The sequence below is a fragment of the Camelus dromedarius genome, chromosome 16 (genome assembly GCF_036321535.1).
Source record: "Camelus dromedarius isolate mCamDro1 chromosome 16, mCamDro1.pat, whole genome shotgun sequence".
NCBI lineage: Eukaryota > Metazoa > Chordata > Mammalia > Artiodactyla > Camelidae > Camelus > Camelus dromedarius.
In genome coordinates this window covers 24483907-24501042 of record NC_087451.1, presented here as the reverse complement: position 1 = coordinate 24501042, position 17136 = coordinate 24483907, and the positions used below count along the sequence as shown (strand labels likewise).

Sequence of the window (17136 nt, the reverse complement as noted above, 5' to 3'; positions counted from 1 at the left end):
AAATAATCACCTGTGCTGTGCGAAACGTGCCTGGATTACAGGGAGAATGTAAACACGAACTGAGCACTAGGTATCAGGGAATTACTGATCAGTTTTTGAGGTATGTAATGGTACTGTGGTTGTTTTTACGAGATGCACCCGTTAGTGTTTAGGGGTGAAATGTCGTATCTGCAAGTTTCTTTCCAATTGTTCAGTAAAAAATATCGCAAAATGTTAATGTTTTACTCTAGGTGGTGGATATATAGTTTTATTATTCTTTAACTTTTCTGTATATTTGAACATTTTCATAACAAAAAGCTGTTAAAAACTTGAAAATGTGGGTCGGATACTGTGAAAGTGGGGAAAACACGGAGGTCTGGGGTTCTCTACTGTCATTGTTGTTATTTTATAAGGACATCAGGTGCCTCAGGGCTTCAGTGGAAGACCTCATGAATGCATATTTACATAAAACACACAAAGGCAGGAAACTCAGGTTAACGCAAAGAAAGGCGCTGTGGACTGGAACACGCCACACGTTCGTTCCAGGAGAAAACGTGTTGTGTAAGGTAAGAGGTGGTATTACAAAAATTGCATCTTAAATACAGTGGTTGTTTTTTTAACACGATACTATGGCATAAGCGTAATGTGAGTACTGTGCAACCTGGAGGAAGTCTGCACTTCATGAAAGGTGACTCCACGACAGCAAGGTTAACTATCATGAGGACAAGGGGAAAGCAACTTCTTGAAGAAAACACTCAACAAGAAAGCCTTGAAGATGCCAGCAGCCCAGGTCCTTGCCCCACCCCCCCAGCTCCCCAGGTCTTACTGACGTCCAGATGAAGCTGCATGGTCAGTACGTGTGCAAATTGATATTCACGCCACCGGGATTTCTATCAGCTTTTCCTCATCTAGCTCAGGAAAACTTCCTGTGCGAGGCTGTCCCGTGATTTCTTTAGGAATATCCCCAATGTTAAGATTTGGCGATTCTGAGCCTTCATTTTTAAGTAGCTCCTACTACCAACAAATGACCAGTATTTGTTAAGTATTTCTTTGCATGTGTGCACAAAAAGTATTTTCAATTTTACCAATTTCACTCCGTATCAGTTACTTCTACCTTTTTACTCAAGTCTAACTTGACTACTTATTTATTCATTAATTCAGCCAACATACACCAGCCACCTACCTACCACGTGCAAGGCACTGAAGAAAGAAACAAAGCAGGATGAAACGTCAGCTCTCAGAATACGGTCTTAAATTCTGAGAGTGGAGCGCTGTGGACATTAAATACAGTAGTATTCTCGCCTGTTCCTATGTGCATTTCTACCAGTTGTCCTTGTATGCTGTTTGGGACCCCGTGAGCTCAGACCCTGTTCAATAATTACTGCATCAGTGACGGTTTCCACACCAGCGCTTTTTCCAATGAAGCTTTCCCCCCATCATGTGAAGAGTGATCCCCGTTTTACTTACGTGTATGAGGAGGACCTATTTCAATCTTTCCTTTGAAACCAGTCATTTCAGTTCTAGTTTCTTCTTAAGAAACGACAGGCTGAATTTTGCTTTTTCGGTCAAGTCACTCGTATTTTCTTAGGTAAGCCAAGTCCAGTATCATTTCGGTTACAAATGTTACCTATGCATTCTCTTTCCTCACCCTTAAGGCCTGAATTCCCCCCCGGACCACTCTGTGCACTGAACTCAAACCTACTGTCCACGACTTATTTTTTCCCATTACTTCCTTGTCTTAAGATACGGGGCTGTGCTTGGTGGCCCACTTTAGCAGGTTCGGTCCGTGACACACTGGTTAAGATCATGCCCTTAACTTTGTTATCTTTCTTTACTTTAGAAAACCTTCTGTGGCTTAGATCGGCCGTGATTTTCAGCACTCTAGGCCCTGGGAGGATCCAAGTAGGAAGTTTGGGCCATGAGCACAGCAGCACTCAAGAAACGTGCTTCAGTGGAAGCAGTGGACTTTATAGTGAAACAGTCCAGGGGGAACCTACAGTTATGAATTTAGGAGTCAGGTGGTGGGGGGAGGAAAGGAACTGTGTTATTCCTTCCTTCCAGATGACAGCTGTCAAAACCTAGTGAAACTAAGACTAATGTGCTTTAAAGATAAAGTCTGGGTGTTTAATTTTTGCCTGTTTGATTAAATTTGTACACGTCTAAGGGTCATATACACGACATTAGTTTCTCTATCCTAACGTCATCTTTCATCGAGCCTCCTTTAATATTTCAGTATTTAAAGGAAAGTGTAATTAAACAGTGGTCACATAGAAATCTTTAAGATATTTTCAACTTTTTGTTTTTTTTTTTGCAAACCTACTGGCTCCACGTGGCAGTCATGGCCTCATTGGAAAAGAGAAGCAAAGGCGGGGAGGGGACCCTTTACGTACTTAAGGCTTCAAGGCTGGGAAGAACCAAAGCCTGAAAGCAGCCTTTTCTTTTCCGTTACTCCCGGATTACTGTCTAGGGTGAAACCTCTACTGGGTGGAAGCTTCCCCAAGTTACACTCACAAGGCCTCATTAAGACGTACCTGAAATACAGAGAGTCGACGAGTTACGGGCTTTTGAGGACCCTTACTTCCCTAGGGTTTCTTTCTGGAGTGAATTAAACTGGTATCAAATAAAGGTTAAGCAATGAATGTTTTCTTCTTAAATTTCACATTAAATTTAAATAGGTTACATCCACGTTACGAATTCTGATGCTTCTGCTGAGTGATAACTAACCTATATTGCACTTCTTTTGAATAATGTTTTTAACACATAGGACACAAAATAAAATCCAAGTGCTTAAGTTTTCAAACTTAGATGAAGTCTCCCGTATCCATTAATTTCGGTGTTTGGCACCTGTATGAACCCGCTGGTGCTGAATGAGGTTTGTGCTCTGGGTGAAGGTTTTACCACATATGCGGCATCCGTAGGGCTTCTCTCCTGTGTGAATCCTCTGGTGTTGAATAAGGCATGTTCTCTGGCTAAAATCTTTATCACATTCGTTACACTTATAGGGCCTTTCTCCCGTGTGAGTTCTCTGATGCTGGTTAAGCGACGAGGAGTAAATAAAGGCTTTGCCACATTCGTTACACTTATAGGGCTTCTCTCCAGTATGAATCCTTTGATGCTGAGTAAGGTTTGCGCCCTGTCTATATGCCTTCCCACATATATTGCATTTAAAGGGCTTCTCCCCATTATGAATCCTCTGGTGCTGAGTAAGGTGCACACTCTGGCTGAAGGCTTTCCCACACACACTGCACTTATACGGTTTCTCTCCAGTGTGCGTTCTGTGATGCTGGGTGAGGTTTGCACTCTGGCTGAAGGCTTTCCCGCATATGTTACAGACATAGGATTTCTCTCCTGTGTGAGTAGTCTGATGTTGAATGAGAGTGGAGGAATGAGCAAAGGCTTTCCCGCATTCGTTGCATTTGTAACACTTCTCTCCAGAATGAATTCTCTGATGTCGAATGAGGTAAGTACTCTGGCTAAACACTTTCCAGCACTCATTGCATTTATACGGTTTCTTTCCCGTGTGTATTTTTTGATGTTGAAGGAGGTGTGTGCTCTGACTGAAGGTTTTCCCGCACTCGTTGCATATGTAAGGTTTTTCTCCCGTGTGAACTCTCTGGTGATTAATCAGAGACGAGCTGTGGCTGAAGGTTTTACCACATTCTAAGCATCTGTACGGCTTCTCTCCGGTGTGCGTCCTCTGGTGGATGGTGAGGTGTGCGCGCTGGCTGAAGTCTTTGCCGCAGTCATCGCACTTGTAGGGCTTCTCGCCGGTGTGGATCCTCTGGTGGATGGTGAGGTGCGCGCGCTGGCTGAAGGCCTTCCCGCACTGGTGGCACTCGTACGGCTTCTCCCCAGTGTGCATCCTCTGGTGGGCGATGAGGGAGGAGACGTGCCTGAACTCCTTCCCGCACTCCTCGCACTCGTGGGACCTCTCTTTGGCGTGGCTGCTTTGGTGCTTGAGGAGGGATGGGTATTTCCTAAACTTTTTCCCGCACACGTTACACTTGTAAGGCTTGTCTCCAGGGTATATTTTTCCGTGCACGATACCGTACGAGACGTGACCGAAGGCTGCCCGGCCCTCGTTGTACGTGGAAGTCTTATCATCTGACTGGGTACCAAACTGTATAATCAGGTTGGAGTGCTTTTCAAAGTTACTTCGATATAGATCATATTTGCTCAGACACCCTCCTGCAGGAGCGTCTTCCTGTGAAAAGACTGCCTTCAGACCGAAGTTCCTGCTGCTGGTGGGGATTCTCCTGAAGGCCGCTGGCCTCTCCGACCTGTCATACTCATAGGGCTCTTCCAGCTTGACGGTCTTGGGTCCACCCTTCGTGAGTTTAGAAGTATTTTCCACTGAAGTACAGTCTTGGGCTTTTGATTCCCATTCTGAAATTAAAAAAAATTATGTGTGTATATATATATATATATATATATATATATATATATATATATATATATATATTAAGTTTGCCTCTATTTGGAGAAAGGGAACTGCCAAAGCAGAAACAAAATAATGAGCACGAATAAAATGCCTAAAAAGACTATGGCTCTGACAACCTCATAACATGGTCCTTGAGGCTTGGGAAAGGAAGACAAAGGGGCAGAAAACAGGACTAGATTTGTAGAAGAGGGGAGGCCCCTCACTATTCAACATGGGCACAGAGTTAACAGAGTAGCTCAGGTCAGGTGACAGAGCCAAGAAGTGAAAACAGACGGCAAGGCTGTGGGACTGCTTGAGGTGGCTTTTATCACACAATCATGCACAATCGTATAAACTGTAATTCACACGACGGGTTCACAGAGCAGGCAGGCTGCCCCCACTCCTCCTTCCAACCTACTCTGCACAACCCTGTGTAATACCCTGAAGGCAATTTCATGGAGTGGGTTCCATGCTTAAATACATCTAGTAACTCCTACAGCCTAAAGCAATGCTTCTCAAGAGAGCAGTCCCCAGACCAATGGTGTGAGCACTGCTGTCACCTGTGAGTATGTCAGGTGACTGGGCCCCTCCCATACTGAGTCAGAAACTTTGGGGGTGGGGCTGAGTCCTCCAGGAGGTTTGGGATCAGTGACTTAAAGAATAAAAGTTGAAGAAAAGAAAAAGTTCAAAATACCTCCACTGGGTATTCAGTCCTCAAATAATCTAGTCTCTTCTATTCTACTCTGCCTTCTACCACACCTCTCATTCAGCTAAAGTTCAAAGTTATCCACGTAACTTAAAACTACATCCTCATGATCGTCTAAATTGCCACTAATTCCAGACTCTGGGCCTTCTCCTATGACACGTTCTCCACGTATTAAAAAAATACTCATGGGGAGGAGGGTACAGCTCAGTGGTGGAGCGCATGCTTAGCATGCACGAGGTCCTGGGTTCAATCCCCAGCACCGCCATTAAAAAGTAATAGTAACAATAATAAATAAATAAACATAATTACCTCCCCTCCAAAAAAAGAGAGGTACTTATGGCCCAGCTCACTTTTCTCCTCCTTAGAATCCTAAACTGCAGACTAGGCTGAATCATACAAAATCGCCCTTGTTTTGTAGGCCTATATGGCTGAGTATCAGCAGTTTTATGTGGTTCAACCTAATATAATATTGGGCCCACGGCAGAACTTGGCCTTATGTTATTATTTCACAACTTTGTGTGTTTCTTCTATTTCCAACCCAGATGCAAACTCTGGAAATGGCTTCTGCTTCCGCACTACTTGCAGGTCTGGGTACGTACGCGGGTGAGGGGAGGGAGCCGTTCTTTCCTTACGCTTCCGTGAACTGCCTGAATTTACGAACTACTTTCATTACTTTGATTCAAATAGAAAAATCAGACACTAGAAAATGCCTAGGAGGAGGAACGTTAAATGAGAAAAAGCAGTACCGTTAACTAGTGTGAAAACTCATTAGAGCTAGACTATGTTATGAAAATGCAACGAGATTACAAGTTTTAAAAGATATTTTCTGGTTTTCGATAAATTGGCTGTATTTCTTTGTTATTTAGTACTAGAAATGTTGTTATATTACTTTTTCTATAGGAAAAAAATTTTAAAACAACTCTCTCAAACCAGGATTTACTACTCCTCCCACAAAAAAAAAAAAAAAAAGAGAATGCTAATGGACTGTGTGGGTGGGCGTGTACATACACAAAAATGATGAGACAATACCAGAAGCTGAGCTTAACTTTCACATAATCAGAATCAGTCTGCGACAGAGGGGGATGGCTCAGTGGCACAGTGCCTGCCTAGCATGCACAAGGTCCTGGGTTCAATCCCCAGCACCTCCATTAAAAAATAAGTGAATAAACCTAATTACCTCCCCCTCCCAAAAAGCAAACAAGAATCAGTCTATGACAGACCCATCCATATACTTGAGAAGGAAGTACTGAAGTTATAATTAACAAGTGTTAAGTAGCAAGTCTGAATGATACCACGAAGACATTGCTACCGTAAGCTTACATTTCTAAACCAAATCAGTTTATTGGTAATTCATGAACTGAGATGATTAAGCAGGGCTTAAATTTGTGTACATAATTAAGCAGAAAGGAGTGATTAGAAGAGTTAAGTATCTAACAGTGGTATGATATTTCTAACAGAAGAGATCAGTGCTGATCAGGTGGCCAAGGGATGCTGGTGGGGGGGGGTAGGTCTGGTTTGGGCTGAACCTGAAAGAATGGCTGGGTCCCTATGACGGACAGGACCATATCAAGTTCTGACACAGGAACGGACACAAGAGACCAAGAATACTGCTCTGTCTGCGAGACATGGGCTTCCGTCCCCCGAAGTATGACTGATGAGACGCCCCACCCAAAGGTTCAACTCATCGCAAGTCTCTAAGCTGGTAAGAACGTAACATCCTCAGAGGCCACAAATCAGGCAAAAGCACGAAGACCGGACGTCGGCAGAGCAGAAGGTGGCTGAAAGCCTCCTCCCTCCTGCCGATGACCCTCAGCTTCCACTCGAGGCTGCAGGGGGCCCAGGAGGGGAGGCCGGCAGCAGTCCGCACACTGTGTTCAACCCCACATAAGGACAGGCTAGAGAACAAACCAAACCCCCCAAACCTCACCTCTGTGGGAGAAGAGGAACCTGCTTTTCTCAGTTCTGCTGCTCTTTGGTGGGAGCAGAGTCTCCCCCCAAAATACATAACCATAAACTGCCCTGCTTTTGGGTTTACAGCCTTAATTTAACCTGAGTCATCTAAAAACTCAAGTGGTCCCAGGCGGGCAGCACCTCCGGGAAGACGGTCCTGACCCCAGCGCAGGCTTGTTTCCACCATGCCATGTGTCTGCCTGGGGTTCAGAGTGTGCTGAACTTAGTGTGCTGTGGGTATATTTCGCATCACTCTGCCAACTAAAGCAAACAGACCATAAGTTATAAGAAGAATTATCTTTTCCAGCAGTATGACCCTTAAAATACCTGATGACCATAAAGCTAACTTTTTAAAAAAGTGAAGCAATTCACTCTAAGGTAGCATATTACATGGTCATTATTGTTTAATTTACTGTTAATCCTGTATTCCAGCATCAGTGTTGGTAGATATACTAGAAGTCAGTGCCTTAAATTGAAAAAAAAAAAAAAAAAGGGAATAAAAAAGCAAAATGCAAAAGAGTACTGGGTACTTCTTTCATATACAGGAGATAAAAGAATATATTTATGATTTATCTCTGCAGAGAGAAACACAGGAAGGACAAACCAGAAACAAAGGAACATGGTTACCTACAGGGAGTGGCTGGCGACAGGGCAGAGTGTAGACCTTTCTATACAGTTTTGACTTCTGAACCATGTTAATGTTTTTACATACTCAAAAACCTAAAATTAAATAATCAAGAAATAAAAAAATACTGAAACTGAACACAGGTGGAATCAAACAAACTTAACTGTCTATCAAACTGCTAAGATAACCAGAAGGGAAGGATTCAAGCAACTTCTGCACCCAGTATCCTGTGTGCCTTTAGTGGAATATATTCTAAGGAGATGAAGAAATTCTGAACTTTGCCTAAGCAGTTTATTTGAGTGATAGTGCTATAATTCTGAGACCATTTTTGTGTGTATTATGTGAGAGCAAATGAGTAAATATACTGATGTTGGGAACCAGGTGACTCACTGCGCGAGAAAGGAAATAAAAGACGGATATGGGAAGGGACAAGACAGGCTCTTGCGGTGCTGGGCCTGAACGAGAGCTGTCAGTATGAACTCGTGACTAAAGACGCCCACAGACACACACACACGTCACAGCTCTATCTACTGAACAGATGTCAGAGCCACGGTACCCAGAGCAGTGAGTGCCCTGTCTGCCCAGAGCCTGGTTTCTCATTGCTGATCCCCATTAATGAACCACTGTTCCCTAGAGAAATTCCAGCTCTAAGCTAGGTAAGAGGTGAGCCTAAGACCATGCTCTGCCGGAAAGCAAGGAAATGCTACAAGACTAGAGGGACGTCTCAGAAGGACACAGGACTTGCTTTGAAAGGCTCCCCCTGCCCAAATTTGCGACACTTGAGCATCAAAAAAACACCACCCCACACCTGGAATTGAAGCACTAATAACACATTGAATTTTAAAGAATTCCATGAGACCACAGTGATACATACACATAAAAACGGGGGCAGAGGAGGAACAGCTACTCTTTACAGATTAATCACTTAGAAGAAATGGTGGAATTGAAATCACCGTTTTGCAACTGGCAACGTAATAAAGCCAGGATCCTCAATGGACCTCACATGAAAGGTCATCGGGGAACAGAACAGTCACGTGGCCCTCAGGTGTCAACCCACAGATTACAACACAGGTGCAGGAACTGGGTGGACGGGGCACACAGCTGGGGGACTTGTCTGCATAAATCTGGCTTTATACAGTCTTACAATTTTTGATCTTGCGATCAAAAGATATTATCTTGTTAAATAATTAGAAAATTTAAAAAAAAGGAATGAGTTAGGAGAGTGGAGGCAGGGGGCTACAGGGTTTTGTCAGCAAACAGAATCAAGGAAACGCAAAAACAAGTTAAGACGGTTTGAAATTTAGGATTTTAGGGGACATTCACATATACTTAAAAATGGAACGAACACAGTGAAAGCCCCCAACAAAGTTCCAAGGGATGGAACCCTGGGGTCGAGGAGAAGCAGAAAAGGCGTAAAAATGACGTCTGGAAAATCTCTTCCTGAAGACGGTCTCTGTGAGGAAGCAATGCCAAGCAGCTCAGTGTTCTCGACAGGCTCAGGCGTCTTTGTGCAAAGTGACCTGGCCACATTTAAAACCTGCTTCACCACACGGAGGCTAATACAGGCTCTTAACCACAAAGAATCCCACCTGCTGGCTGTTCTCTCACCTGGACTGGGGCCTTCTAAAATTTCTTTTATCACCATCCATGGTTCTTCCAATATGGGAATCACAGTTGGTCTGTACACCGTAAGTCCTGTTCAGGAGGAAGAGAATGAGTTTCGTCCTGGAGCTAAACAGTTGTTCAAATTTTATTACCTGACTTCTCATCCATGAGGATGCACGGACCTCTACGTGAAAAGAATGGCTCACGGACATGAGCTAGTGGATTAGGTCGCTGTCCTTTTCAGAGCTGGGACAAAAATTCCCTGCCACCCTGGAGGATATGTGCATAGAGACCATGGGATGGGGGGGCGGGCATGGAACGGGCAAGGCACAGAGCTGGGGGTGGCCCTGGGAGGCTGGTTGTCATATTTTCTGATGACCTTCCACTTAGAAACCTTCCGTTTGGGAAAAGAGATTAGAACTTGGCCATTTCTGTGCCTGGATGGGAGATGCACGCTCACCTCTGTGCCAGCCCATTTTTAACAGCTGAGGAAAGAAATACTCTGCTGGGTTTGCTTGGGGGGGTGACGCGGACGATGCTCACCCAGAGAAACCATGTTCCAGTAGTTCTGCAACGTGACGGTCTTGTACAGCTCCTTCTGCACAGGGCGCATGAGCTCCCAGTCCTCCGGGGTGATGTCCACGGCCACGTCTGTGAATGTCATAGATTCCTGTAACAGCAAACGTAACTTCACTTGGTTTGAGAACTAGCAGGAAGGGGACAGGGATGGCACAGGGGCATGTGTAGTAAGGACCACAGAGCCTTGAGCTTGGGAAGGCCCCTAAAGGCTACCTAGTCAACACCTTCCCCCAACATATGGATGAGCAGATCTGAATGGGACGTCCTAAAATGAAGTAGAATTTATCATTTCTAGTGTACGCATGGGTGGCTCCATCTTAAACAATAAACAGATTTAAACACAGAGGACAGAGAGCTGAATGGCTCTGCTTTTCAAGTGCTGCCTGACGAATTAATTACATGTGTTATAATTTGAAATTTCAAGATATCCTGTGCGCCCTGTGGTGGAATGCAGAGCCCCTCCTTCCCTCCTGAAACGAAACTGGTACCAATACCCACACTCAACTGCTGTCCTAGGTACATCTCAGTCTGGCAAAGGGTGCATCACTCTACTCTTCTTCCCTTTGTTAAAAAACATCCCTTGATTATTCTCACGTTTTTCAAATTAAAAAAATTTTTTTTAATTAAAAAAATGATATTGGAATTTTGAAATCACATTCAAGTTTATAATTTAGGGAGAACTGACAGATTTACAATATTCAAGGCTTCTTTCATGTCCTATGGAATGATACAGGACTGCAAAATTTATACTATGTTTAGTTTTAGTTATTTTAAGCTTGGGGGCTAATACTGAGAGCGGAATCTTCTATTTCATTTTCCCATTGATGCGATTTTTATGTCTGTGTAAGAAAGTGAATACTTTTTGTATGTCACTTTCCATTGCAGTCACTTCACTCCAACTTTCTATTATTGTTCCTAACAGTTTTTCCCTTTTCTCAGGTTTTCTGGGTAAACATTCATATCTATAAATAATGATTTTACTCTGGTTACCAATTTCAGACCATGTCTGTTTTTCACAGTAAACTTTTAAGATGGCCTGAGCTGCTCTTCCTTAAAATAACGCAGACTCATAATCAACAGTAACACCACTAGTACATGGCCTTGAATTACCTGTTATCAAAGAAAAATGATGCTGCAACTAGTGTTTAATCTCACTGTGACCTTCCTGATCACCTCCTGAAATCCAGGCTCGCAGGTCTCACAATATTTAATCCTCACCCACCTAAGAGGAGTTGAGGGGTGAGTGGCTCAGGCTGCGAGCGGTTACGTCTTGCCCCAAATCACAGGCTCAACGGCAGAACCAGTACCCAAACCTAGATGCACCTGGCTGTGGAGCGCAATCCCTCAGCCCCTCTGTGCTACTGCTGCTCACAGCCGCAAAGTGAGGAAAGGGACATCAGGGGAAGCAACGGACCCCGTTTCTCATGCAGGGCCTCCACCCACCTGAACAGGCCAACATGACTTACGGGGGAAAACGGAGGCTTGGGTGCCTATTAGGACTTCTGGGGCCACAGAAGTTAAAGGGCCAGGTTAGAAAATGTCCTCACACACGAAGACGGAATTTTCAAGCCACAGAAGAAACTGACACTCACTTTGGTCGCCAAATTGTTCAGCCACCCTCCTGGTCTTCCTTTGGGGTCCTCCTCTGGGATCTCTTGCCAAAGGGTAGAGTTCTGCGGAGCCGCTAGGGAAGAGAAAAGAGTTCACAATGGAGGTTAGCCCTGTTTGAAGAGCCGAGGAAACTCTTCACCAGTCGATGCCTACATTTTCTTAAAGTGAGGAGTCAGAAGAAAACCAGAAACAGCATCCCCACTTCAAGGAACCAGAGGGAAGGGGCAATGGCTTATCCTAAGACATCGGCACAGGCTTCAAAAGCAAGCCTGCTCTGGGACTCTGAAGAATATGTACCAAATTCACAACGTTCTTCTAAATCTTCACACAACATAAATTCTGGGAGCTGTCTCTTAGTAGAAAAAAAAATTTCTCTGGACACTTTTCTACCTATTTGGAAGTATGTTACCATAAAATCCAAGTCAAAAAGCAAACAACGTATCAGCAGAATGGTTCAAACCTCTGTAGAGAAACTTCCTGAGGGCTCACCTAGGGGGAACTTGGTTGTGTCTGGGCCCAGTTTTGTGACACATGTGGCTGGGTTTAGAGAATGTGTGTTTGTTTGTAAGCACACAGTAGGAGAAAGCCATGGGGGCGGGGGGAGGTGCTCAGGTGAAGCCTGTTCTCACCCACTCACTGACCTCCATCCTCTAACCCCTTCAAAGGGCTGCTCTCTGACATGATGGCTCTCTCCTCTGACCACCCAGGATTCCTCCCCTCTCTGCTTGACAAGTCTTACCTTCTTCTTCCTCTAGAATCTGAGTCAAGTCCTCCACCAGAGTCACCACTTCCTCGCCGCTCCTCGGGTACTGGGACTTCACCCAAGTCCTGACCTCCCCGGGCAGGATGGTCAGGAATTGTTCCAGAACCAGCAGCTCCAGGATTTGCTCCTTGGAGTGAATCTCGGGTCTCAGCCACTTAAGGCAGAGCTCTCGGAGCTGATTCAGTGCCTTTCGAGGACCAGCCAGGTCTGGGTACGGAAAATTCCTAAAATTCTGCCGACAGGTCTCAGTGTCACGCAAGAGCCTTGAAGCGAGGGTTTCCTTATCCACACCACGCGGTCCGCTCTGAGCCCTGTCTGGCTTCCACATGAAAAGAACTTGGGCGCGTGAAGAACTGGTCATCCTCTTACTCGGGGTGAACATTGCTACAGGCAGGAGGGTCAATCTGGCAATAGCCTTTATTTCTCTGGGAGTGAGCCAAGTGCGTGAAGTTGCATGCTAGAGTCACAAAGACACTTTTCAAGGGTTGCTGCTGCTAGAGGCAGAACAGAGTCAAGGCAGGGTTGGCAGCAGCCTAACTTACAAATTCTGGGCCCAGAACTTCCCAGGATGGTGAATAGACCCTGAAACACAAGAACAGACCGCAAGGTCGAGAATTTCTGGCGCTCTCTGCCATACACACACACAAACAGAAGCAGACAACCCAGAGTGTACAGATAAACACAGACTTCACAGTGGTCTCCTTCCCTGATATCCTCCGACTTGTAAGACAAATGCAACCTGCCGGGGCACGGGTTGGGACAGCCATAAGAGGTGGGGGTAGAAGCAAAGACTTGAACCCTGGGCAAAATGTCAGATAAAACTTCTAACTTGTTGAAACAGAAATTAAACATTCGTTTACACAAAATATTTTAGTCAACAGATTTTACAGAAGCTTTAATGACTGAACTGGTTCTCAGAGACAACAGAGCAAATCTGTTACTTAGAACAAACTGGGAGGAGAATTTCTTCTTAAAGTGCTCAAGGTTCCCAAGGGAAACGGTCAAGAAATGAGGGCGAGCCGCTGATGCTCTTTGGACATTAACGCCAGCCTGTCCCAGGTCTCCACTCCCTGAGAGCTCGGGCTGGAAACAGGCAGAAGAGACCGGTGTGGGGTGAAGTCTCTGAAGATCTTCTGCAGGACACAATTCCTCATGAATACATTTGAAAACAGGATTCTCAAAGAAAACCTCTTTTGCAGGCCTGATCTGGAGGAGAACCGACACCACTGGTCCAAGGGCTCCGGCTCCGATCCCTCCTCCACCCCGTCGAGTCCTCTGAAGCCGGCTGCTCCCCAGGCCTGCAGGGCGGACGCGCCCCCTGCCTCCCCTGGGCCCTAGGCGGGTCTCCCTAACTCCGCAGCCGCAGGGCCGCGGGCCGCTGCGCCGGGACGGCCCCGCAGCGTCCACCCCGCAGGCCGCCCGCGACATCCTCACCTGCAGCCGGACCTACGGACGCGCAGCCGAGCGGCCCGAGAGGCCCCGGGCAACAATGGCGGCGGGCGCGGGGCCTGCGTGGCGGGCTCGGTCCCGCGCTGCCGCGGGGTCTCGGCCCCGCCACGTCCCGCCCCGGAGAGCACGGCGCCTCGGCCGGAGCCGGCTGTCCAGCCTGGTCCTGGGAAGCCCGGCCCGGAACCCACCGCACCCCGGCTCCGCCGCGACCTCGCCTCGGCGCCACTGCGCATGTGCAAAGGGAGAACGCTGCGCGCCCGCGGAGCCAATCGGAAGCCGCGCGCGGCCCTCCCCGCCCCAGCCGCGGACCGCGGACCCGTCTCCATGGCAACCTCCTCCACCCATCATGGGGATCTGCTTGCCAGCCGGCTGCGTTCTGAGGGAACCATAAAGTTTCCCTGGGCAGAAGCACGATTCGGGGGGAGGTCGGGGAGCTACAGCATCTGGGAGAGGGGGAGCCGGATAAGGGGCGGAGATGGAGCCCCGCGCTAATCAACCAGAGAAAACGCGGTGCCGGAGTTCCTAGAGGAAGGATGGGCAGGGAAGCTGTGGGTCTTAAGGCAGAAAGATCCAAAGTGCTGGTTCGGGCTTTACTGCTCATAGCCATTCACTGCTCAAGGTTTTGAGTCCCTCCTCAGGAATCTGATCCTGACTCTCTCAGACTGGAAAAAAGAACAACACCCAGCATCATGTTGTTTGTAAGACACCCAAAACACGCATAAAGTGCATGAAAATAAAAGGATAAAAATTATTCCAGGTGTTCCCATTAGCTAATGCTGTCTTGGCAAATTGCCCCCAAACTTAGTGATGTTAAAGGATAAGCATTTTGCTACTATGCTCATGGATTCAGCGGGAAAGGAATTTGGAAGGGGAACCGTGGACATGGCTCTCCTCTGCTCCATTGTGCCTGGAGGCTCAGTTGAGATGATTAGATGGCAGGGAGGGCCCACTTCCAAGATGTCTTCTTTACTCATATGTCTCCTGGGTGGGCTGAGATGGCTTAAGGATGAGTGCCTCATGTGGCCTTTTCAGCATGAAGGGCTAAGCTGGCAGCTGAGAGGTGGCTCCCCGCTCCAAGAGCAGGTGTCCTATGAACTAGAGAAGCTCCGTGGCTGACTATGACACAGCCTCAGACGTCACATAGCGTCACTCCCGTCATACTCTTGGTGAAAACCGTCACTAGTCTGTGCAGAATCAAGTGGAGGAAGATGTAGACCCCTCCTCAGGATGAGTGGAGTCTCAGAGTCTTAATATTACACCCTAGGCAAGTTTGAACAACAAGAAAGTTGGGTAGCGTGATGGTCTTTGATGTGTCAACCCCATCCCCTTCTATTCAATCAAACCCTAATCTAGGTCGTTTGTAAAGTTGTTTTGTAGGTGTGGTTAAAGTCCATAAACTCAGCTGAATTAATCAAAGGAGGTTATCTTAGATAAATTGGAGGGTCTGAATGAATCAGGTGAAAGGCCTTAAAAACAGAACTGAGGCTCTGACACAGCCTCCAGCCCACCCTTCCTGACAGACTTCCCTACAGATTTGGACCTTGCCTAGTCAACATCCACAATCGAGTAAGCCAATTCCTTCCAGGAAAATTATCCTACAATCTACATTTCCCTCCCGTCCTCATCATTAGACCAGTAATGAGGGTCAAGTCACCACAAAACCCAACAAGGGAAATGCTGGGCTTGATAAGGGAGGAAGGGGACTATTCAGTTGCTGTGGGCCCTGGCCAGTCTGTATCGGTAGGAACCAGGGGTACAGGGGTCTGAATCCCCAGAATGTTGGAGCAGGGAGTGCAGAACATACAGCTGAGTCCTGGAGAATTTATTGAAAAGGTGCATGCTCCTGTGATAAGGATTCAAACACTCTGGCGAGGATGCCAGGAGATGCTAACACACTGCTAGACGGGCTTTTGGAGGCCTGGAGTAATAGATGGCTCCACCCTGAACAGAGATGCCAGAATTGCTTGGAAAGCAGTGAAAAAAAGGTGTTAAGAGACTCAGAGAAGTGAGCAATCCAGGACAGGCAGAGGATGTAAGGCTGGAAAATGTACCAGCTCTGTTTCATTGGGAGGCCAGAAGACCCGCTGCTGGGATACAGAATGTGCTGGTGGGAGGGGCACAGCATCCCTGGGAAGCACAGTGGGGGCTGTCCTCCGCAGGCTGAGGCTGCCTGTAGGGGCTTGTTACAGAACTGAGCTCATTTAACCTCGGAAACAAGGACCACATAACGGAGCAGTAAGGTCAAAGTGGAAGGGGTGTGGGAGACCGGAGGGAGCTCTTTACCTTCGGAGAGCGATGGAGACAGTGGAACAAGGCGCCTCGACAGGCACGACACGGGCAGGGCTCGGTCTGTACCATCAAAGGAAGTAAAAGCTGGATGATGGAGAAGTTGAGGTTAACATTTGCTGACCAAGAAAAAGAGGAAAAACACAAAGTAATCAAAATAGCATACAAAGTGAAGACATTGCTATAGATTCTACGCAAATAAAAGATGTTATAAGAGAGTGCTGTGGACAATGTACGCCCACAAGTTTAGATAATTTAGATGAACCGGAAAATTCAATTCCAGTGATTCAGCAGGCAGCCGTCTTCTGAGCACTGTTCGCCGCTGGCCACAAGAGGGCGCGCGAACCCACCCTTTATGACGGCCCACCGCCACCCTGGAGCGCATGCGTACTTCGCCCGCGGAGGGGGCGCCGCGTCCACGTGGAAGAAAAAGCTTAGGGTCCGCTTCTCGGCAGAAGCTTCCACTTTCTAGACTGTGCCTGTGTGTCTCATTCTTTACTTTCTCATGTAATATTTTATCAGGACTTATTTTACACCAATAGCCGTTAATTGAGGCGTTAGAACGTCGGCCTCATAACGTGAGGGAGTATTCTATAAAATTCAGAGAAAGGAGACACAGACAGCAGTGAAGGAACGGACAGAATGTCGGTTCCTTCGATCCCAGTCCGAGCTGGAAGTGTAGGGGGAAACAAGCGCCCCCCGAGACGTGCTTTCATTAAATTTTTAATGTTTCATTTTACCTATAATGCTAAACTATTTGAAAACAGATTGAAAAATGGCATAGTAGGGGTGTTAAAAAATCTCATTAAATTTTAAGTTTACTTTATTCAAAAGAAGACTTACAAATTTACTGCCTGGCTTTACTGGACGGAAACTCATCAATAATACTTTAATAATATACTTCTTACCTCATCTTGTTTTCACTTGAAATAACTGACATGTTTGGCAATTTCTCACGACCCAGTAACAACCTTAAATAATTTTTCACTAATTTCAGTTTTTCTCTAGAAGGACTCCGTTGTGACTGCAGTGGGCTATTTATTCCCAAAGACTAATTAAGAAACTTTCTTTATTTTTATGGGTAGACAGCCCACATGGTAAAACATCTGTGTTAGATTTTTCAAATAAAGGAAAACGAACGCTTTAAACAGTTTATTGCAAGA

At 46.3% G+C, this 17136-nt stretch overlaps 1 protein-coding gene across 4 annotated transcripts; it reads right to left on the bottom strand.

The window, feature by feature from the left end:
• Positions 1 to 213: 213 nt before the first annotated feature.
• ZNF287 (zinc finger protein 287) lies at positions 214 to 13901 on the bottom strand. 4 transcript variants are annotated; one of them, XM_064495279.1, is made up of 6 exons: positions 13673 to 13901; positions 12215 to 13371; positions 11457 to 11548; positions 9829 to 9955; positions 9289 to 9375; positions 214 to 4365 (listed from the first exon to the last, which is right to left on the bottom strand). In XM_064495279.1, exons 2-6 carry the CDS (start codon positions 12618 to 12620, stop codon positions 2804 to 2806), a joined length of 2274 nt encoding a protein of 757 aa, XP_064351349.1. In that variant the 5' UTR covers positions 12621 to 13371; positions 13673 to 13901; the 3' UTR covers positions 214 to 2803. The 4 variants fall into 4 exon arrangements, with proteins under 4 accessions (XP_064351349.1, XP_064351350.1, XP_064351352.1 ...); XM_064495280.1 differs by having other exon boundaries at positions 12215 to 13368; XM_064495282.1 differs by having other exon boundaries at positions 12215 to 13321.
• Between the last annotated feature and the right edge of the window lie 3235 nt (positions 13902 to 17136).

Coding starts and splice junctions, on each gene's coding strand:
- ZNF287 (XM_064495279.1), bottom strand. CDS start 12,620: ATGTTCACCCCGAGTAAGAGGATGACCAGTTCTTCACGCGCCCAAGTT. Junction 11,549..12,214: donor GATTCTAGAGGAAGAAGAAG/GTAAGACTTGTC, acceptor TCTCTTCCCTAG/CGGCTCCGCAGAACTCTACC. Junction 4,366..9,288: donor TTTAGAAGGCCCCAGTCCAG/GTGAGAGAACAG, acceptor TTTTAATTTCAG/AATGGGAATCAAAAGCCCAA.